The following is a 22,660-nucleotide window of genomic DNA, read 5'->3' as shown; positions in this document are numbered from 1 at the left end:
ACAGTGGGGCGACGCCACTCGAACTCGTATGCCGGCCATCAGATCGAGTCAAAAGAAAATATACATAATTTCCAAGGCACAGAGGCCATGGTCTGTGGTCGTGTCCGAGTCCGAGTCCGAGTCGCTAGAACATCCATATCGCCATGGTGATCAAGAAGTATGAACTCGAGGCCGCATTGCATGCTGAGAAGCAGCAAATCTCCAGCGGCCAGTTGAAAGAGGACAATCCACTTGATACGAGCGATGAGTTCCGTATCTTTTGTGAGGCTTGCAGAAGGTAAAACATCTGTTGCGCCGCGTTAGCTGTTCGCGTATGAACTAACAGTAGTTCAGGGGTGACTTGAAGGTGTGCCAGGAGCAGATCTCTGCTGGTGTCAACATCAACGCGAGAGACAGATATGATTACACTCCGCTCATCTTGGTAGGTGCAGCAAGGTGTTGGCACAGACTGGCCGCGACTAATCGACTTCCTGAATAGGCCAGCTTGTGTGGTCACTACGAGGTTTGCCAACACCTGCTCGAATCCGGAGCCCTTTGTGAGCGTGATACCTTCCAAGGTGAACGTTGTCTGTATAATGCTCTGAATGATCGCATTCGCAACTTGCTGCTGCAGTACGACTTCTCCAAGTCGACCGACCCTCTGCAGCCACTTGCTGCCCATACCACTTCACTACTCTCGAGACCGGATCCGAAGACGGCTGACATTACTGTCACGACTTACGACCAGGAGTTCGCTTTGCACAAGTTCATTCTTGCTGCTCGCTCGCCCTACTTCGCCGAGAAGCTCGCCCAACAACCAGATACTGCGTCGTGGAAGCTGCCACCGAAAATACCCTCGCAATCCTTCAACTCGGTTGTCCGCTATCTGTACTTGGGTGAAGCCTCAGCTGAGCTGAGTGAGGATGAGGAAGAGCAAAAGGCAATCCTGGCTGGCATCGACAAGCTAGGCAAGCAACTAGAGGTTCCTACTCTCTTCGAAAGCATCATCGATGCTGGAGACAGAAGATTGGCAAGACAGCGTAGGACAGAAGAGATGGCTCGTGGTCGAGACCAGTTCGCGACTTGGTTCCGAGCGAACGTGTTGCGACACAAGGTTCACACCGACACTGAGAAAGCCGACAAGGTCAAATGGGACAAGAACAATGCCATCTTCGCTGATGTCTTGCTCAGAGCCGATGAGCCTGAAGATGAGGAGAAAGATGACATCCCGTCGACTCAAAAACAGGTTCGTGGTACTGAAGGACCCTTGAATGGTATTCCCATCGGAAGTTTCTCCTCAGAACAGGCAAAGGCGCCGGCCGCTCTGCGCAAGTCTGTCCTCTTTCCTGTACACCGCGCCATGTTGCTGCGATCCGAGTTCTTCAGTGCCATGTTCTCGTCGAGTTTCCGAGAGGCACAAGACTCGCCACACCTACACATCATCCCTATCGACTGTTCGCCCCAAGTCCTGGAGATTGTCTTGACTTATCTCTACACTGAAAAAGCCGACTTTTCGTTAGAGATAGCTGTCGATGTTCTTTTCGCTGCTGATCTCTTGTTCATCGAGAAGCTGAAACAACGGGCTGCCATTATCATATCCACCTTGGGTAACGGCGGTGCTTCTGTCGTTGAATCCGAGAATCCACGAGGCGAGACTGCTATTGAGGACGTAGTAGACATCTACGATGTTATTCGCGCCGGCTGGGACACCCGCGTCCACCGCCTTGAAGAGTTCGGTGCTCGATACATCGCCTACAGATTAGAACGTTTTATCGATGATCCAGAGTTTGCAGAGCTGGTCAAGGAGAGTGCTATGAGAATTCAGGGACGTCAGGAAACTGATACAGTCGAACTCATCGACGAGTAAGTGCTGGCAGCTGCATGATTTCCTACGACTATTTGCTAACATGGTCCACAGTATTCGATACTATCTATCCGATCGATTCCGTTTGAGAATGGAAGATTCTGGCATTGAGCAGATGACTGATGAGACTTTGGATCCCTCTCAGTTGCCGGGCAAGGACGTCTTCGACCCAAGCGAAGTCATGTTCGCGGAGGATGACGGCGTTGATGTCCACTCGGGTACAGCATTACAAGACTCTCATGACCATGACAATCTTGTTATTCGTACGTTGGATGGTGAGATTGCTGGTGACGAGTTTGCGCAGGATGCCATTAATTACCAAATTCTTCTTGGTAAGATAGATAACTTGCTGGACACTCTGACGTTAGACGCGTAAATATGGACGCCTAAAATAAACAACGTAGACAATGGTTATATCGTGTCAATTACAACACTTCAAAGAATTGTTATTTGTTCCTGTGGTGGATCAACAAACAAGCTTTAGGCCCACCGAGGTGACTACCCACGGCACGCCGGGTGGGTGAAGAGCCCGATCACAGATGGTCGTCATTAGTTTGAGGAACTACGTTTTAGATTCCTGAATGGCTCAACAGGCCTTCCCACGAGTTTGACGGGATTGCGAATGGTTGAAGGTGACGGGCAGGGTCATCCGGCTACCACAGCGCGCTTGGCGATGTTTGCTTTGTTTGCAACCGCGGACTTCCACATTCGCACCTTCTAACCTGGATGACCGTTCCATCATCAAGATAAGACATCGAGTCGACCAATTTATCCAACTCTACGAAGATGAAGTGACTCTTACTCAATTGACATGGGCCGATGATATGCGCCCAACCAATATTCGCCAAAAACTACAATAATGTCAGCTGCCGGACAGCATCACTTCTGCTTGCTCTGGATCCACGATGACAGCTTCTCTGAAGAGACCGTGATCTTCAACTCGGATCGTGTGGCTTTGAACGAAGACTCGCTATGTAAACTTGCGGCTTTGAAGAACACAGTCTCAACGCATGACTTCTCTATCAGCACGCCAGCACTCTCAGCTACTAGACCCGAGAATACGCCAGGGAAGACATCTCTGCGCCATGGCAGTAGAAAATCTGCCAAACATGTCTCGGATATGGAGAAGCATGCGGACTCCTCCAGATCCCTGATCTTTGTGGCCCGCGACATGACTCCTGAGCAGAAGCGAAAACAGCCTAGGCTTCAAGTCTCCGTCCATACAAACGCGGCGGCCAAATTTGGCTTCCGCAACAACATGCAGGCTATAGTACTTCCGGTAAACACAGTATACTATTCAAATGTACCTGACCATGACTGACTCTACTGCAGGCGCTTGAAGATGTACATTCTGCGTCTCACGTGGAAATAGTGTTCCGCGACCAGTATCTAGCACGCTCAGACATGTGGAGACTGACAGTAGCAGAGTTGAGTGAAAAGTCAGTCTACCAAGGGCAAAAGTTGCTATTCTTGGGTAGCATCAAAGCCACGGTGAAGAACATCTTTGTTGATGGACAGAAAGTAACTTCGGCCTTTTTCTCATCTTCGACGAAACCCATCTTCCGCAGCGAATCTGCAAAGTATGTCATTTTTGTGCAGATGTCTCGCGAGATGTGGGACTTCGATGCGGAAGGATCAGGCGAAATCATGTTCAACAAAGTCATCAACGGTTTTTTGCCCGATCTCTTCAAACGGTGGCAAAGACTCAACGTGCACCATCTGGTCAGCATCATCATGTTCACTCGACTCGAGTATGATCAAGGTGTGCTTGTACGACGTGAAGAGGATTCGGATCCACCGGGAAGCAACGGGCGGTCCTACAATCACGGGTCTGAGTTCAGAGACTATTATCGGGTCGTAACCACGGATGCAGCAAGTAGTCGATGGGTTGACATCCTGTACAAACTCAAAAAGGAGTTCAAGGTCTTCTTGAAGGATGTTTCTATCGTGGGTGGTAACGATGCTTACGGGCCACCTCCAGAGACACTAGCATCGGTGAAAGCCCGAACCGAAACCGAGTCTGTGATAGCCGGACAACCTACTACATCGGCAAGAGGCAACATATTGGAAGCGATCAATCTTGCTGCATCTCAATTTTCGAAGGACTACATCGACCGCGATCTGGTTCACACAGGAATTTCACTCTGCATTGTTACCGCTGGCACGGGTATATTCGAAGTCGATTACAACATACTGAAATTGACAACCGATGCTCTCGTTGCAAGCGGCATGGGTGTTGATCTTGTTTCCTTGGCGAGAATGCCCCTTCATTCTGTTCCTCTTTTCAGGTACAGAAGTCCTCACGTACTTCCAGGTCTTCCCGTCGTGTCTGATGTGTATACCTTTGAAGGGGGCAGCACACCGCGACAAGCAGGCTATCTGGAGAACCACATGTTTGGCACTCCTAGGAGTGGTGGCAAATTCATGCGCAGAGCCAGTAGTCATAACAGGGAACAAGTGCCGGGCACACTGATGGAATCTGGAGTTCAGTGGAGCTATGCTCTGCCGCACTGGATCGATGTTTCGTTTTGGACCGGTCACTCTGACGAGGAGCAGCTGCGCACTCAGTACGGCTTGAACTCGAAGAAGAAGAAAGGGTCGAAGAGAAAGGACCCTTTCACAACAAGCTGCCGAATGTACGAGTTGCAGATGATGGGTCTCATGGAGACTGAAATGAGCGATATTGCGATCCCTCTGCTGCCTGGGACTGCGAACACAGATAAGTCTCGCCAAGGAAGACACCATCTTGAGCCTGCACCTAGTGAGGACCTTCCAGGAAGCTATGGCTCAACACGGTCTTTTCATGGATACATCAGCGGCTCACCTCAGCACGTTGACGATGAATCGATCACCAAGATGGATATGCCTACGCGCAAAGAGCTGATTGACTGGATGGCTGCCTATGACAAGCAAGTGCCATTCAGAACGCAAGATTCTCCACCAGTCAAGACAATACTAGATCAGACGCCTATAGAGTCGTCCAGGGGTAGTCTAGACGCTACCGTGAGATTCAGTTCATCACCTACAAGACCAAGAAACAGCCTGGCTTCGAACCAGTTCAAGCCTGGAGAGAGCCCGCGGAGCACCGGATACCTTGGCAATAGGTCACCTCCGAAACGAGCCATGCCGCCAGCGAGGCTGGACAAGCCAAACCCACCTTCAATACGTACCACTAAAGCAACTCCTAAAAGAACTCCTATGCCACGTCAGATCAGTCTGGTTGGAGGATTGGGGACGGCGAAGTCCGCAGCCAGTATAAGTGTCAGTAATCATACAGCAGAGCTTAGTACACCTACGACAGAGTCTCCTCCAACACCGACTGCTCCCAAAGGAGGAGGTGGCCTGTTCTCCAGCCTGACACAACAACTTTTGAGCACGCTGCAGCGTAAACCATCACAAGCGAGCCTTACACGAACTGATGTCAGTGACCTTAGTGATCGAGCAGATTCGGACAGAGCAAGCCTGGTCCAACGTAGCAATCCAATCGCCATTAGGTCCAATTCTGTAGTCTCGGGACCCGAAGAGGAGGAAGAGCCAGGCCAGCCAGGCACTTATCGTGGGTCGGTGTCGAAGATGTCCGAGGATATCGTCATTCGAGATGCTTCAGTAGTAGGTCGACAAGCCGCGACAGTGTCCGACTCTGCACCAGACACTATTGCGGACAAAGCCGACTACAATCGAGTACTATCGCCGTTGACTGCAATCTCACCCTGGCTGACGATGCTCAATCCTTCGAACCCGAAGAAGCACAATATGAGTATAGCCAGTCAATTCCGCCGTTGGCAGCACATCTTTCCAAAGCCGGTACCTACCTCGGTGATGAAGTGGAAGTCTTTGTGTTCACCAGCGTCTCTACCTTTGACTGCTGAGTACTTCCCCACAGCCGAGCAACTGCGTAATGAGTACTCGGAATCACCTTATAGGATATTGCCTCTGGAAGATGAAGAGTCCTCCGAGGCCCCAAAGACACGAGAAGCATTGATCAGAGAACTCATTGCCTGTAGACTGTCGCATGGCTTCCAGATAGTGGTCGGCCCAGCAGCTACAGAGTTTGCAGGTACAAAAGCCGCTTCTCTAGTCAAAGTGTTCGACAAGAATTACATGGCAGAAGATGGTGCCACGGTGCTGATGACTGTGGGGAATAACATTCACTTGCTCGTTTGTACCGAGAACGGCGAGATAGAAGTACGGAGGTACAACAGAAAGCCAGTGGCGGAAGTCGAATACACTGGTGCCGTGGATCCCACTGTGGCGTATCACCCATACATCCGTACATATCTTGCCAAGGGTTATGAGATGCGTCCCGTGATATTCAAGAACCCGCGACCGACATACAACTGGAACGCAATCGATCACCATCTTGCTGGTTACAAACAAGAGCACAACTCACAAGACCTTCGTTTCTGGAGAGCTCGATTTGTCCTAATACCCGTCGACCATAAGATCAGAAGCGGGCAACTAGGCTTTGTCTCTGAAAACTCAGAGGAGGAGATTCGGTTGGAGGGAATCCAAAAGCTTACGCAAATATGGCAAAGACATCGCTACATTCCGCCAGAAGAGCGCCGCTTCCAGCAATCCCTGCAGCAAAGGCGTAAAGATCCGAATCCTCTGGCCATCGAATACCACACACATGATCCTTCGATGATTGTGCGAAACCATGCAACAGGATTGGCCGAAGCCTTATCTCAGGAAGAACCAGGCCATGAGCTCTTCGCAGAATCTGAACAATACCACACTAACGACTTCGATATGCAGAAGCTGGCGCAACATCTGCAGGCAGACCCGCCGAAAGGCATACCAGTGGCCGACCGTAGGTGGCATTTCAAGGTTCACTACAAATGCTTCCGAGGAGATCATCTTACGAGCTTTCTTCTTATCAACTTCAAGGACATTGAAACGAGAGAGGATGCGGTCAAGCTTGGAAATGCTCTGATGAAGAAAGGCTTGTTCACGCACGCTGTGCACAAACATCAGTTCCGAGATGGAAACTACTTTTACCAGATCGCTCCTGAGTACCGGACTACGCCTTATCCAGAAAATAAGTCAGGGTGGTTTGGTATAGCTGGTAGATCAATCCCCACCACACCTATGCACGAAGGATCGAAAGCGTCACCCAAGTTTCTGCCAGTAGACAAGATACGTTCGCCAAGGATAGGACCTGTGGACAAAGCGCGTTCACCACTGATAGGACCAACCGATACCGCCCGTCCTCGATCAGGCACAGACGAGACGAAAGACTCTGCTAGAAGCACGCCGAAACCAGACTCGAACAACAGGCCAAGATTAGAGCTCAGTCGCAGTTTGCGTTATGATGTGGATCATCGCAAGAACTCTTATCGTCCCGAGATCATCACGCTGCATTATGATCGCATACACAATCCTGATAACTGCTACCACATCCGCCTAGAATGGATCAATGTGACAGCCAAGCTCATTGAAGATGCTCTGGTATCTTGGGCAACTAGTGTAGAGCGGTACGGCTTGAAGCTAGTTGAGTTGCCTATCGCCGAGGGTCACGCCATTATCACTCAACACCCCTTTAGAAGGCCCTACATCATCAAGCTTGCCTTACAACCTCCAAAGGGAACACCTAAGCAGTACCTGGAGGCAGGCACTAGTGCATACGAGGAGACTTACCCCTACCAAAGAGCGCTTGTCCGAAAATTCGATTTCGTATTAGACTACGAGGCGGCCAGTACCTTTGATCCCGGAGTCGACGTGAGCTACTCTTGGGGAAAGCCAGAGTACCAGTACACGCAATTCATACACAAGTCTGGCGGTTTACTCATACAAATCGACGGCGATGGTAATCTTATGCTCGTCGCGAACAGACTTTGCGTCAATCGCTCAGGAGGCGCTCGAGAAGCCTCCAAGTATGAGGTGCCTAGACGCGAGAAACGGAACTTCTCAGCACCAGCACCACCGCCACATGCCTCTCCTTTCTTGAGCGCCTTCAAAATTTCAGAGCCGCAAAGCATGCTCCAGAAAAACTCGTTTACTGAAGCTCCGGTTGAGCCTGAGATCGTAGCCGAGAAGCTAGAGGCATTCTGCTCCGATCCAGAGAAATTGAGAATGTTCTATGAAGATGCGCTAAGACCTACAGCGAGTCCTAGCCCGCACTTGACGCCCAGACAGACTCCTAGGCAGACACCGGTGCTGGGTGCGACTAGTGCCATACCACCATTAGGACTGCCGCCGAGTATTAGCCTTAGGAATGCTAGTTTTGTGGAGAGCAGCCCGAGGATGGGGTTGTCGCAGTCGAGGAGGGCGAGTGTACAAGGACTCAAGTCCTTCTTGACGGAGTCAGGAAGTCACCGTGACTTGAACTGAGCTTGGCGATTGGTTGGTATTTGGCGCTTCGAAGTTGGATTGGAGGTTTGTGGCTCGGTGGTGTTGAGTGAATCTTACTCATGCGCACAAGAAAGGCGCCCATCTATCTCGGTGAGGAGATCAGAGGCTTGTTTGGAGTAGATAGACATGTGAAGTCGAATGTTCTTGATTCACACTACCAATGCAATTCTCCCTAATTTCAGACGCTTTCACATGTCCGAGATACAAGCATTCAGGTTTGGAGCCTCCCGTCAGCCGAAGGTTCCTATCTTACGACCCCTCAGACTGCCGGGCTGGTCGGCTCCAGAAATTCGGTTAAGCAATATCGAGCCGTCTCGGCACTCCAAACTCGTCTCTCCTGAGTATTGGCCCGCCGAGTACCATGTATAGAGAGATGAAGTCGATCGCTTGCGGAGGAGCTGTACTCCGTCAACACCGGCAGCGCTTACTCTCTAGATAGCCTGATCGTGGGTTAACAGCCACCGTGATACCTCCCAACAAATCTGACCGTATTGAAATGGATGTAAGACGCCTTTTTGCAGCAGTCAATACCCAAAGTGCAAACAGAACAGCCTCCGGGTGTTGGCAAATTTGCTTCTAGGCAGATCAAACCGGCAATTTGCATGGGGCTGTCGTACAAGGGAACCGCACAAGGAAGGCATCTCGAAAACAGGCGCCGAAGCCTGGAGGGCAGGTGACCCTTCCCTTGCAACGTGGCCGAGGAGATATGGATATGTTTGAAGCAAGATGGCGGGCGCGTGGAAGCGAGTCAATCAAAAAGAGATGCCAGCGATCTCATCTCATCCGTACGTACTGTGCCACTGTTGGCTGTTCGGTTCGTTGCGGCCATGCGACGGGATGTGTGCCCGTCACACGGCATGCGAGATGCCCTGCATTCTATTTGCTTTGAAGAGAAGAGGCAGGAGACTGATACCTTGCCTGATGGCGCGAGTGCAATGTAACATTGATTTGTCCACTTCTGATCAGGAGAGATAAGAGAAGTGCTTGGAAGTCGGAAAGTTCTCCAAACTGTCATGCTTCTTTTTGCTCTGTCAGGAGAGTTTGGAGCTTTCAAGCCTCTTTCTCTGTTCCGCGAAAGTCAAACTCGCGACGTCACTCGGCCTGCGCTTCCCCGGAAACAGCGACATCGGAAGCTGCGAACGCGTAAAACAAGTGTCGGGATCGTTGGAATTTGGACATCCGGACAGCAAGATCGGCTTGAAATTCCACAAAGACGGTTAAACATCAGCCGCTAGATATCACCTCGTGTTTGCCAGAAGTTCAGGTGGTCGAAGTGGATCAATATCGATTCGCACAGGGCTGCATCTCTGCATTGAATGACAGCAGAAAGGAACAACCATTGAGCGGTTCGAACAAAAGGACGGCACACCGCAATCCTGCATCAAGCGTCATCCCTGTCAAGCCACGCCCAAGCAGTTGGGATGCGCAGCGCAGGAGAAGAGGTTAGGAAAAAAGAATAAACATCAAGTAACGCGACGCGAGCGATCTCCCTTTTAATCATCCCTCTCCACATATCGACAGGATCTGGCAGCAATCGTCGCATTGAATAAAGTCAATTCCAAGGCCTGGCTTGTTCTCCTGACAATCCTCTTATCTTTGCAGGTTGTTGTTTGCAGTGAAGGCGTGAGAGTTTCCCTTCTTCCATACGAGAGTACATCACCCCCAACAACCCCAAATTTCTTCAAAGTTCAACCCGCGGTCTACAACGGTTGCCGGCTCGCCAGCGTTTTTTCCGGGGTATACCACTCTTTCTGGGCCTTTCTTTCCCCAACAATCATCACGCGACACCAAGGTACTGTCGCCTAGCATGTGCTTCTACGCCCGCCAGTTCCAGTCAATGATCAAGTTCTGGTTGGATCCTCAGACACCCGTCTTCAATTGAAGCGTAGCAACTTGTCGATCAAACAATTGCCGTGACCAACAAGATGCATCGCTTCTCGCGCTCTCGTGGAGAATCCCAGGAGCCCGAACGCAACGAGGCTCCCATACCCTCAACCCGTAGTCTCTCACTTCTCTTTCCACCCCGAGAGTCTTTCGATCGTGCCAACAAGAATACAAAGACTTCTCCGAACACGCCCAACGAGCCCTTGTACGATCAAGCCACGACCACTACCTTCCCACTCTCGCCGGACGAGGAGCCTAGAATTATAATAGCCCAAGATGACACTGGTGTCTCGATCGACCGCCTTCTCTTCGACTCCAACTGGTCACGCAAGGCCAACAGAGCCACCACCAACGACTTGAACGGCGAGTCGAAGAGTTTTTCTTTTAGGCCATCCTCGTCGGCTGGCCCGACATCTCCAACCAGCAGTGGCTTTCTGCGCACCCAGCCTTCTCGCGGTCACAGATCTACCATCTCGGTCGTGTCAGACCGCAATGCCTCCCCTCCGACTCGTCCGTCCATGCCGCGCCTGGACTCAACTTTCGTCCCGTCTACCCAATTCCGTCGCACGACCACGCCAGCCTCCCTCGCCGACACTCGCAAAGATCCCAATACTCCTGTTGAGAACACCGCTGAAGAGATGGATTCATGGTTAGACTGCATGTTTGGAAAGGCTCCAATGCGATACAAGGGTCCCGTCACAAAGCTCCATCATGTTCAACGTCAACCGCCTGACGAGTCACACGACCTCCGCCCAAGGTCATCACCCCGGGGAGGATTTGGTTCATATTCAGCAAAGGACAGTTCCCCACTACGACCTAGCTCCAAAGGATCGAGCAAGCGGAAAAAAGATGCCTTGCTCGTGTGCACGACTTTTTGTGTCAACATACACGATGAAGACCTCCCCGAACAGTTGCAACAATCTAGCTCTGTTCATGGAGGCCGTCGGTCATGTACAAGGAAGAAGCGCTTCAGCACGCCTATGTTCGGCGTAGCCATTCTCCTCCCACTCGCAAGCCCAAATCAATCCTCGGATGTAAACGGATCACAGGGTCAGCTTTTGGACGAGCAAAACCCCGTACAGGCTATCCTGAATGATTGGCATGTATACGCCAGAGCTCTGGATGCTCTGAGAACCACTGCTCTGGTACAGATCCAACAGAGACTTCGCTTGAAGGTTGAGGCCCTGGCTCGCTCCAAAGTCGCCATGTCGCCTGCTGTTCCTCGCCTAGTCAAACTTGAACCGAGTGCTTTTGAGCATACTCCGCAGATTGTTGAGATGTCTTCTGCAGTCATAGATCGCATCTCGCGTAGCTACCAAGTGCTACAAGCCGGGCCACAACGCGATTGGAGTATATGGCGAGACGAGTTGCGAGATTACACACGCGTTTCGCAGGACGCAGATTCAAAACGAGGCTTCTTCAATCTGCACAAAATCAACTTCATGCAAGCAGCACTGACGGCAGCCCTGAGTGTGGATCTCGGCTGGCTGAACATCTTTGCCCCTCCCCAACACCAAGCTCGTCTGCGTGAAGAACGCCAGAAGGCCCAAAAGACTTTTGATGCGGCTCAAAATCGCACCGTCATCGTGAGCATGGATCAGAACAAGGCTCGCAATCTTGTCTTCATTTTCTCAAAGCTGTTTCCTTGCCCGGCATCAGAAGCACACTTTGATGGCTTGAGACGCAATTCTTCGAACAGCCTGACTTCACCCAGCAGTCGTGTTTCTGCACTCACCCAAGGCTTAAAAGGTGCAGAGTATGCCCCGCAAGAAAGCAAGACTAACGGTCATGCCAATGGCCACATGAATGGGCACAACATGGACGATGCACCTCGCACTCCCACGATCTTCGAGCCAGTCATTCAAGATTCACCAAGTACGTCTCCAGCGAAGACACTGGCCATCAATAACTCGGTGTCGAAATCGACACGCAAGCCCAGTCTTGTAAGCACTTCCGGCAAGATCGATATACCAAGCAAAGCTACTATGGCAGTGCCAATCAGTGCACCAGCGTCGAGTCGCAACACGCCTTCTGGCTCACCAGAAACGCGTCCGAGTAGTAGTCTGAATGCACAGGGAGATCTTATGCGCCATTTGCAACGCGCAAGCAGTACCACCACCAGCAACGGCAGTACTACCGATAACACCAGCTTGTGGAACAGCTTCAGAAGCAGCACGTGGAGTCTGAAGCCTCGGCGTGAATCGTTTCTGACCGAAAGAAGTGACAGCTTTGCCAGCAGCGGACAGCGTGAACAACCCGCAGGCATCCTGAAGACCAGCAAAAGCTTCGCAGCTCGTCAGAGTCAGAACAAGTTAGTGCGCATGGTAGAGGAAGTGCACGGCATGGAGGACTCGGACGAGAGCAACAGTCAACAAGCTTCAAGAAGAAGGAAAGCCCCCCCGCGCATTTCACCAATCACCATGGCTCATAAGACTTCTGCTCTGCAGTTTGACCCACCTGACTCTGACTATGCCGAAATAGCTTACACGTACAACCAGGATGAAGGTATTGTCGATGTTGACTTCCCTGGATGCACCCCCATGGTTGGTGCGATCCGCAGCAACTCTCCAAAAGTACCTAGATTCAAGGTCCCTAGCAGCAAACGCCAATTTCCCCTCCATCGGGCCCCCTTGCAAGAAAGCGGCAAGGATCAAGGATCGCACAACTCCCAAGGATTCGCTCGCTACGACAGAGTTGCCGGGTATCTTGGAAAGTTCCATCCCGACTTTGCTTTGCAAGCCACAAGACCTTATGCGGAGCTGATCGATGAGATCAAATGTGCAATGCGAGCGGAGCCGTCGCCAATGGTCGAGCCTTCGGAAAATCTCAGGGTCTTCAGCCAAGAAACATTGATCGACGTTTGTTCGACAGTCATCATGGATGCCGAGGCTCTGACAGTGAAGAGGTTGACGTTGCGTAGACGTGTTCGGTACAAGCTGATCGTGCCTGACGAGTCGCCCAACCTTCCGAGACACCTCACCACTGCCAATGGAAGGAAACAGTCCATCAGTTCTTCTAATGGAAGTGGATCGGACCACGATAGTCAGATCAAGGTCATCAAGTCGGACGATATGGACTCGATCAAACGTACCTACAAGCGCAATGACGACGGAAAGAAGACTGGGTTCCGCGACCAGAGAATCCTCAAAACAGACCTTCCAAACGGTGGTGATCCCAACGGAGAAGTCAATAACCACGTCGCTGGCCGACATTCGATCGACGCTCTGGGCAACGCTTCGTCCGTGGTTCCAAATGGCTCAGAAACTCGGTCTTCCAGCGCCCAGTCATCGCGTACTAACGGCAGCCGGGTTGACTCACCTATGATGGTGAAAGACCAGTCTACGCTGCTTGACCATCGTCCTAGCGGCTCTGTCGTTGTCGGGGAGGATCTGTCTGAGTTTATTGACCATCGCAAGACCAACAGCTGTCCGGATAAAGAAGCACCAGCGGTGATGACAGCCACAAAGCGAGTTCCTATCCACAACAAGGAAGGTAAAATCAGTGGCTGGAAAGAGGTTTGTACCAATGGGCCCGTCGAGCCCGGCGTGAATGACCTTCCAACCAGTTTTGTGGAAAAGCGCCGCGACAAAGCAGCAGCAGTCGTTGAATGCCAGACTCTTTCCGAGAAGTTCGATGAAGAAACCATCAGTAAGCCTGATTCTGCTGTGGTCGGTCTTTTGCAACAGATGCTCGCTACAAGTGAGACGCGTTCGCGTGGCCACTCTCGCGCAAATTCGGTCCACAGTCGTGCTCCTAGTCGCTCAAACTCCATCAGTGGATCAGGCCTTACTGAGCTCCAATACGAGAGCAAGAAGATCATCGAAGACGCGCTAGAGGGTCTTGTCAGTACTGTGGCTTCCGACAAATACACCTCGCACAACGCTTCTTCCGGCGGCATCTTCAGCTTTGCCCGAAGTGCTGTTTCTACGCCTGAACCTTCTGTCCTCCGTCAGAGCATCTCCAAGTGGATGTACGAAGAGGCTTGAGGCGTGCACTATTACACCCCCTCTCACACCAACCCAAATTTGGTGCTCTATTTTCCTGCTATGCTGTGCGTAGCTTTATTAACTTCTTCGCATTGCGGGCAACATGTATTATATCATTTTCTCCATTTTCCTTTATCTTTTCCGCATATCTTTTGAGCGTATTTTGTTCTCGAATTATGTTGTACTACAGCTCAATCGGCTGGTCTCGAATTAGCTATCTATCACATCTTTGCATCCTTTTATTGCACCAGTTTCCATTGTCCTTAGAATGTGACTCGAGGTTTCCAATAGCATTTGAATGTGCTCGGCTTGCCTGCCTGTTTTGTATCGTTCTTCGCTATACCTTCTATTTCTGTCCACAGAGATAGGTGCTCAGTCGGCGTGGTCCGTATGCGATAAGCGGCTCCGACGTATGTGCCTGCCTCTTCGTGTTCCTCCACCAACATTGACGGATACCCTTTTCCGCCAAATTGAAGCATGGGAAGATGAGAGCTTCACTCATAATGTTGGATCTGAGCGGTGTATACACCTTCAAACTGAGTGTGATGAATTAGCTCGACTGCTGCGTGCAGAGCTTCAGGAAACAGACACACCAACTTCGCTCCCCGCATCAAGAGCGTGAGGAAGTTGCGAAGTGAGCTTAAACACCGTTCGTAGAAGCAAAGCATGTTCATGTAGAGTAAGCTTCAGATGGAATCAGGCAGGAGTCAAAACGCCTCATGATGCTTTTTTCATCGCGTCTTTTGCCTAATAACCCCGAGAATGGAAAGAATGCCCTTCGTGACGCTGGTGACTCAAAAAAAATCGCATGTGCTTGTGTAATACAGAATTTGTAAGCTGTGCTTGTGTACTGCAATATTTGTAAGCTGTGCTTGACGTCTTTCTCTTCTTGTAGTCGCATATACAGCACAATCGTTTGCGCTGGCGAGCGCTCGATATCTCGCTGTTCGACACCATGTCAGCCTATACATTTGGCGCTGCATTGCAGCCCACCACCTCACCCAAAATCACCTCTCCACCCGCGGTCAAGAAAAAGGGAAATTCAGCAGCACCACTGGAATCAGCGATTGAGCTTCAAGATTACATGCAACAAGTACAAACACAGCATTCTGGACACGAAAATGGAACCACCCCGAAGACTCCGAATGAACTCGAGATGAGCAGACCATCGAGTCCGACAGAGGCCGCGGAATTCGTTCCTAGTTGGAGCTTTCCGGCTAAGAACAAGTATCGTGTTTCGGCGATTTGTCTCGTCTATCTTGCCAATGGACTGACTGATGCTTGTGAGTAGAGATGCGGAGTGCTTCTTTGACTTCAAGTTTGTATACTAACGGGAGTGTAGCCGCCGGAGCCTTGATCCCGTACATGGGAAAGCAATATGGCATCGGATATGCTATCGTGTCGCTGATCTTCATTACGAATGCTATCGGCTTCATCACTGCGGCTTTCTTTACTGATCTTACCCTGGAGAAGTTAGGTAGAGCAAAAGCTTGTATGCTCTCGGAGGTCTTGCTTATAGTTGGATATGTGATCCTGGTGTGTACGCCTCCGTTCCCGGTAGTTGTTGTCGCGTAAGTACATTATCGCAAGCTTCTGGAGACAGAATACTGACTTGCGGACAGTTTTTTGTTTCTCGGATTAGGCGTGGCACTCAACCTGGCTTTGAACAACGTGTTCTGTGCCAACCTCGCAAACTCGACAGTCATTCTCGGAGCAGTGCATGGCTCTTACGGTCTGGGAGGTGTCATAGGTCCCATCATGGCTACAGTTCTGGTATCTCGGGGCATCCTCTGGAGTCGTTTCTACCTTATCGTTCTCGGTCTTCACGCCATCTGCTTCTTCGCCACTGGCTGGGCTTTCTGGAAGTATGAGGACGAGCCCTCTAGCTTGAAGACTGGCAATCTCATACCACGCCGTGCGGGCGAGATCCAGCCAACCAAGCTACAGATGATGAAGCGTGCTCTCAACAGTAGAGTCACCATCTTTGCCGCGCTCTTCATCTTCGCATACCAAGGCTCTGAAGTCAGCACTTCCGGCTGGGTCATTTCTTTCCTCATTCAAGCTCGTGGAGGTGATCCTGCGAAGGTCGGTTATGTCACTGCTGGGTTCTGGGGCGGCATTACCCTAGGACGTTTCGTGCTGTCTCATCTGGCTCCCCGTATCGGCGAGAAGAGATTTGTCTACATCCTCACGGCTCTGTCGATTGTCTTTCAGCTCTTGGTCTGGCTCATTCCTAACATTATCGGCGAGGCCGTTGCTGTGTCGCTCTTGGGCTTGTTGCTCGGACCGGTGTACTCTTGTGCGACGACCATCTTCACGAGATTGATGGGTAGGGACGTACAGATGACGGCGTTGAGCTTCGTCTCGAGTGCCGGCAGCAGTGGTGGTGCAGTTGCACCCTTCTTGACAGGTCTATTGGCACAGGCGGTGGGAACGTTCGTCTTGCATCCAATCTGCATTGGCTTGTTCGTGGTAATGGCAGGATGTTGGTACGGCTTGCCAAACGTGGTCAAGAGAACCGAGTAAACACCAATCCTATACAACGAATCAGCTTAGCTCATCATAAAATACAATCGCTCTATACAAGCCAATCTTTGCATCGTCGTCCCAACAACACTATCAAAAGCCGAGCACCCCCATTTTGATAGACCAACTCGCATCTCCACGTATCCGACAAGTTTGACAGCGTAAAGGAGCAAACTTAGAACAGAGACTTTGAGGGGAAAGCACGAGGCAGGGGGAAGCCTAAACGGTACACTCGTGGTCCCTGACAGCTCCCGTGGGTAATTTGAGTCAAAACATGTCGCGTGGCGGATCGTCGCTGATGAGTGGCGCTATATTGATTGATGGTGATGCTGAATGGGTTGTGGTGATGGGAAGAGAGAGGATGCGGCTAGTGGTATTGATCGAAGCTTCGCATTGTTTGATTTTGGTAGACATGTTTGAGGAAGGTGCCATACATGTGATCAGAACTTTGAAGAAGCGGTCTCGAGTTGTGATTATTTGCGAACATGTGCAGCCAATTCAGCTTGTGTGGGCACGTTACACTACAGTAACTCCTAAAAATACTCATACTACAATTCTTTCGACGGGAGTAGCAAGGCGATCGAAATAGGCAGCATATTTGCCGCTGTCCAAGATCGAGAGAAGAGCTCTTCTGGCACTTCGACCACACCGAAAAGTGTTGCTGATCTTACCAGTACAATTGAAATGGCAGCAGTTACCGGCTCTCTAGCTATGACCAGCTCGCGAGAGGCTTCGAGCCCGCAACCGCTTTGTCCACGACGATCATTCTCTCAGTCGACACTATTTCTTCCATCTCTATCCCAAAGATACCACTAAGCTGCATTGATCCCTGCAACAACAGGAATCCCATTGTCGAATGCGTTATCGATCATGCGGACGGCGATATCTCCATGGTCTACGTATCCAACTTGGTAAGTCGTGTTGCAATTTCGCTATCGTTTCGATTGGGCTAGATCTCATTGTGGCACTGTCTATCTTTGAAGACGCTCTATAGCTCGCTTGCGATCGATGTATTGTCCTCAACCATGCCATGCTTCCAGAGTCCCCAAATCTGGAAGCTGCATCTATCTACATAGACATACGTGTATAATGAGTACGTGCTCATAAGAATGGCAAGTTTCGACGAATTAAGCGGCAGTATCGATGCGATTTGACCGGAATCAATGACCCGATCAAGCACTGATCAAGCAATTACATGGAACGGCTATCTGGCGACTCGAGGGCCATTCTTGAGGGCCTGGATGTTGCCCAAGGCTGGAACTCGTTTGATGCATTGTCCTCAGTATCTGTCTCTATTTAACTTCTGTCAATCGACTCCATACAAACGGCAGGTGACCTAGAAAGAGGGATTAGCCCGGACTCACAGTATCTAGTGTTCTTCTGCATTGAACCATTCGGATCGATCAGACTGGGGGGTACTTGACTCCAGGACTGCGCAAGACACACCCGTGATCTCAGCCCCGCTTTCAAGTAAAAGATCGACCACCTCGGTGTGTCCTTGCGCTTCTGCAAGACGGAGAGGTATACTCTCATCAGAATTTTGAGGGTTTGGATTGGCGCCAAAATTGAGCAGCATGCGGACCATGTCTATATGGCCCCCCTCCGCTGCGTAGGTGAGCGATGTCCTTTTGGCTCCACCGACGGCATCAGGAACGACCCCCCTTCTGAGCAATATGCGCACCCTCTTAGTATCACCACTAGATGCGGCGTCCACGAGAGGCGGACTACCATATAGGTTCTCGTAAAACGTAAAAGACATTCCATACTCCAACAACAGGGTGACTTTTGGCGCTGAATAGAATTTGCCATCAGCCATGTTTAGACGGCCGTATCGGCGGCCTACGTTTGGGTTGGCGCCGTAGCTCAATAAAAGGCGCACAGTCCTCAGAGAATTTGAGCCATTCAAGGCCATCTCGAGCGGACTAAGTCGGTATTCAGACGTAGTTTTGATAGGCGCCCCGAGATCAAGAAGTAGTTTGATCCGATCGTAATGTAAGTCCGCTTCGGAGAACTTGGTTCTTTTCAACAAATGTTCCAGTGTGTCAGAAGGGATGGCCTCTGCGGTATGATACCGGAGGATGAGTTTAAGCAGGTCAAGTTGTCCTAGTGATGCTGCTCTCCAGAGCAGTTTTCGGTCTGGCACAGAAAATTGATTCCCTAACGTGACCATCCTCCAAGACCATGTCCATGGGAAGTATGAAGATAATCCGTATTGCATTGCTTCTGAATCTTCATCGGATATCGTGGCTTGTCCAGCTACGATCAGATCTTGGGGGTTGAGCAAGCCGAATCCACGTTGTTGCCACGAGCTGTGTACACTTTGCCTCTTTCCGACTGCCTGAAGCTTATGACGAATGCGAGCATCTACGAGGGGTGCGCAATCTTCAGCAATCTGGCACTGATGTAACAGATATTTGTAAACTTCGATCGCGGCCTGAAAGTGGCCAGCATGATTGTGGCAGTCACCAAGATCCTCGAGAAGGACACGTGAAGCTTCATCTCTAGGCCATCTGGACTCTTGCATGGTCTTGTCGTATTCGATAAGCATTTTCAGTATATCGTGTGACTCGGTGAACTTTTTCATAGTGACAAGATGTCTACCAAGCCAATACGCGGATCCTCTCCAGACGTGTAGAAGCTCCTGATGTCCACCCGACTGCAAAGCGGGCCTAAGGTATTTTTCGAACTTTGTGGCGACATTCTGTACAGTGAGATTGAGATCGTGTTGGAAGACCAAAGGCATGGCCGCTGCTTGTAGACCCTTGAGGCTCTGACCAAGTATGTGAGCCGAGAAGCAGATGACATGGTGACGTTCTGTTTCGGTAACTCGAGTCAGTGCCCATTTTTGTATAGTATTGTGTAACAGAATACTCGGTATCTTGTCTTTGGACTCCTCGCGAATCGTCAGCATACAAGAGTCTTCCAATAAACGAATGGATTCCCATAAGATCATTGGCTCACACGAGGCGTCTGCTAGATGGAAAGAGAGCTCGGATAAACCTGTAACGCCATGAACCATCTGCTTCCAGAGCTCCCGAGAAGAGATTGTGCCTTGATTGGGCACGGAACCGAACGGAAGTAGAGCGTGCTGGGAAATCTCGCCAGGTCCAAGACAAGAAAGCCATGTAAAGATACTTGCAGCTATAGGATCATCCCTGATCAGTTGTACCGCAAGATGCTCCAAGATGGCATATAGCGGTTTATTCTTGCTGTAGGCCCACTCGTTCGTACTAGGCTTCTTTGCAAGCACCAAGGGTAGTTTTGCTTCATCATCTATGATTCTTTGGAGATCTTCAATCGAAAATCTGCGCCTCAGTGCTACTGCGGCATGTTCGATCGCTAAAGGCAGTCCATGGAGTGCAGTGACCACTTTGATTGCCTTTTCGCGCGCTGTAAACATACAATTCACCTCAGCCATATCCGAAAGATTTTGGTAAAATTAACTTACACGGATAGTGAGTACTTTTCAGTTTCGAGAAAAGAAGATCCACACCAGCTGCTTCGCCAAGTGCTTCTAGCGCAATCCCCTGAGAGATACCCCATAGTTTGCCAGGGTCAGATTTGCTGCTCGTAATCAGGATCGCTCCGCGGTTACACTCTGGTAGAAGCTTCAGCACGTTCGGTTCTTCGAGATCGTCAACGCTATCGACTACGAGGAGCCACTGCTCTCGAGTCTCCTGTAGCCATTGATTAACTGTGCGAAGATGATTGGAGCTGGCAGCCTTCTCGTGATTATGAGTCATCGCAACGATGGAGTCTGCAGCTTCCGCAAGAGATCTCTCAATCGTTTGCTGAGTCAGAGCGTTGATCCAAATTACTGCGCTGTAGTATTGCTTGAATTCCTGAATATACCTCAGCGCAATAGAGGTCTTACCAGAGCCAGGAAACCCCCAGATCACTATACGCCTGTCCACCTCCTTCTGCGCCGATAGTGCCGTACGGAGGTTCTCAAGAACATCTCTTCGTCCGAAGAACTGTTTTGTGAGGGGAGGTGATTGCGAGAGCTCACGAAAGTTGGGAAAAATTGTGGAGTGTGCTGCATTGTTGAGGATAGGAACTTCGCAGGGATATCAGTCAGAGGAGGAACTAATATGTTTGTCTATCAACATTACCTAAATCGGTTATCAAACAGAGTCCTCGATCTTCGATAGCAAGAACTTTGGCGGCTTGTTTCAATTTCTCCTGCTGAGAATCTTTGTCGAGATATCCTTCAGTCTTGGCGATTATAACATTCAGCTTCTCATGCCTATCCATCTCCACGTCTTGGAGTCCTTGCTCGACGTTGAAGCGAAAGTACACATTAGGAGTGGCTTTGAACCACGCAGCCACTTCTTCATTAATCGCTTCGCAGTCGGTCGCCATGCCAGATAGTGTCTTGACCACATCGCGTAACCAACTAAACCCAATGCCATTCAGCTCTGAGATACCAATATTTTTCGGCATCCCGGAACCTATGCTGATGATACAGCTGACTGTGCAACCAGGTTTCTTTCTATAGATCTGTTGGCATTCTTTCAGGAGCACCCTGCAAGGGTTATTGGAGCCCAGACCGCCATCGATGAACTGGTGGTTCCCGATCACAAGCTGCTTGAAGAAGGTCGGAGCGGCGCTAGTTGCTCGAGCAGCTTGCCAAATGGTGAGATCATCCAGAGGCGAATAACCTTCGAACGATCGCATGATAAAGGGGTGCGACGTGTCCGGATTCAAAGCTGGTTGCGCGCACACAAACCTGAGAACTGATTAATTGACGCACAACAGTCGTAGAATCAGACGAACTTACACCTTGCAAACCTCATCCGCCGAAGCCAGTAGCGTATTCTCATCCCCTGTGTGCTTTTTCACCAGCTTCTTGATGACCGTTTCGAAATTTGTTGCAGAGTACTTCGCTTCCCTGCCAGGCATCTTCGACTTTGGTGCTCCAAACTGGCGGAGACAACATCAATGTCAATTATCCATCGAATCTGAACTTGCGAGATACTGACGATTTCCTTCGAGAGACGTTCGTATTCCACGATTGCTTCTCTAACACTCAATTTCAGGCGACCGAGGAGAATTGCTATCAAGCCACCAGTGCTGGTCCCACAGATGATGTCGAAAATCTCGCAGGGTTTGGGTATTGTTGTATAAGTAGCCGACTCTTCCTTGAGAACATACATCAACCGTTCGAGTATAAGGAGCTCGCTCAGGCCTTTTACCCCACCACCGTCCAGGGATAACAGCCGGAGGCCTCTGGGAGAGGCTGCCATGTCGTTTGAATAAAGCTTCAAAGCCGACAAATGTTAGGGTTAGACAGTTGCAGTGAAGGGGAGTCAAGTCGCGGGGATCAAATTGGAGATGGCGACTGGCGAGTCGTTGGTGATCCTGTCCACCTCGAGGTTGGGCAGTCACGCGGCAATCAGCCAGCCACCATTTCATGCAGGCTGCTTACACCCCCACTTCCGGGTGTGTTGCTTCGATTGCGATAGAACCGAAATATCTGTATTCTTAGGTGATCGAGGTCACCCTCAGGAAAGAGAGTAGGCAATTGTGCAATTTCGATGGAGCGACTTATTACAACCAAAGAAGGAAGCTCATGAACAGGCAAGAGTAAGGCCGCTCGAGTCCGGCATTTGATTGCGCCGTCCCTGCAAGGAGACACTTGATAGGCTATTGAACAGGGCGTAGACACAACTGTCAAGACCGCCTGCGCGGCCTTGCGTCTGTACGGAATGAAATCGCAGCCAGTCGATGCTGACATGGTGAGTTAGTCCAGCTACACTACACATCAAGCGTGGAACCTCCAAGTTCATTTTCGAGACGCCGTACGTCCATGGAGCTGCCTGGCTGCATCTTTCGCTCCAGTCTTCCCGCGATCTTCAGTATACGCTTGCTGAAATTGCCGCCCGATACAATAAGCCAAGGTGACTCGCTCTCTTCTTGAATCAGCGCATCTGCGATGTCTTGCACAGCATAGCCCATCTCTATCAATTCTCCAAGCCACTCGAAATCAAAGGCTAACTCAGATGCCTGTATCTCGAGCTGATCGCGCACCGAGTCTTCATCCTGGCTTATGATGGACTTGATCAAGGGG

At 50.4% G+C, this 22,660-nt stretch overlaps 6 protein-coding genes across 6 annotated transcripts; 4 read left to right on the top strand and 2 right to left on the bottom strand.

The window, feature by feature from the left end:
- Positions 1 to 23: 23 nt before the first annotated feature.
- On the top strand, positions 24 to 2,277 carry M438DRAFT_345380 (uncharacterized protein). The gene is made up of 4 exons (XM_029905438.1): positions 24 to 277; positions 334 to 421; positions 479 to 1,842; positions 1,898 to 2,277. Exons 1-4 carry the CDS (start codon positions 144 to 146, stop codon positions 2,217 to 2,219), a joined length of 1,908 nt encoding a protein of 635 aa, XP_029760412.1. The 5' UTR covers positions 24 to 143; the 3' UTR covers positions 2,220 to 2,277.
- Positions 2,278 to 2,608: 331 nt separating this feature from the next.
- M438DRAFT_318403 (uncharacterized protein) lies at positions 2,609 to 8,384 on the top strand. Its single transcript, XM_029902792.1, has 2 exons — positions 2,609 to 3,122; positions 3,176 to 8,384. The coding sequence occupies exons 1-2, from the start codon at positions 2,703 to 2,705 to the stop codon at positions 8,171 to 8,173; spliced, it is 5,418 nt and encodes a 1,805-aa protein (XP_029760411.1). The 5' UTR covers positions 2,609 to 2,702; the 3' UTR covers positions 8,174 to 8,384.
- Positions 8,385 to 9,912: 1,528 nt separating this feature from the next.
- On the top strand, positions 9,913 to 14,301 carry M438DRAFT_345378 (uncharacterized protein). The gene has a single exon (XM_029905437.1). The coding sequence runs from the start codon at positions 10,120 to 10,122 to the stop codon at positions 14,062 to 14,064; it is 3,945 nt and encodes a 1,314-aa protein (XP_029760410.1). The 5' UTR covers positions 9,913 to 10,119; the 3' UTR covers positions 14,065 to 14,301.
- Positions 14,302 to 15,148: 847 nt separating this feature from the next.
- M438DRAFT_273183 (MFS general substrate transporter) lies at positions 15,149 to 16,590 on the top strand (the record flags this gene model as incomplete). Its single annotated transcript, XM_029900612.1, has 3 exons — positions 15,149 to 15,347; positions 15,407 to 15,635; positions 15,687 to 16,590. The coding sequence occupies 3 exons, from the start codon at positions 15,149 to 15,151 to the stop codon at positions 16,588 to 16,590; spliced, it is 1,332 nt and encodes a 443-aa protein (XP_029760409.1).
- Positions 16,591 to 17,958: 1,368 nt separating this feature from the next.
- On the bottom strand, positions 17,959 to 18,178 carry M438DRAFT_345375 (uncharacterized protein; the record flags this gene model as incomplete). Its single annotated transcript, XM_029905436.1, has 1 exon — positions 17,959 to 18,178. The coding sequence occupies one exon, from the start codon at positions 18,173 to 18,175 to the stop codon at positions 17,960 to 17,962; it is 216 nt and encodes a 71-aa protein (XP_029760408.1).
- A 2,326-nt stretch (positions 18,179 to 20,504) lies between these two features.
- Positions 20,505 to 21,365, bottom strand: M438DRAFT_209167 (FabD/lysophospholipase-like protein). Its single transcript, XM_029899396.1, has one exon. The coding sequence runs from the start codon at positions 21,265 to 21,267 to the stop codon at positions 20,677 to 20,679; it is 591 nt and encodes a 196-aa protein (XP_029760407.1). The 5' UTR covers positions 21,268 to 21,365; the 3' UTR covers positions 20,505 to 20,676.
- Positions 21,366 to 22,660: the final 1,295 nt, after the last annotated feature.

This window comes from Aureobasidium pullulans (genome assembly GCF_000721785.1).
Source record: "Aureobasidium pullulans EXF-150 unplaced genomic scaffold scaffold_9, whole genome shotgun sequence".
Taxonomy (NCBI): Eukaryota; Fungi; Ascomycota; class Dothideomycetes; order Dothideales; family Saccotheciaceae; genus Aureobasidium; species Aureobasidium pullulans.
This window is presented reverse-complemented; position numbering and strand designations above follow the sequence as displayed.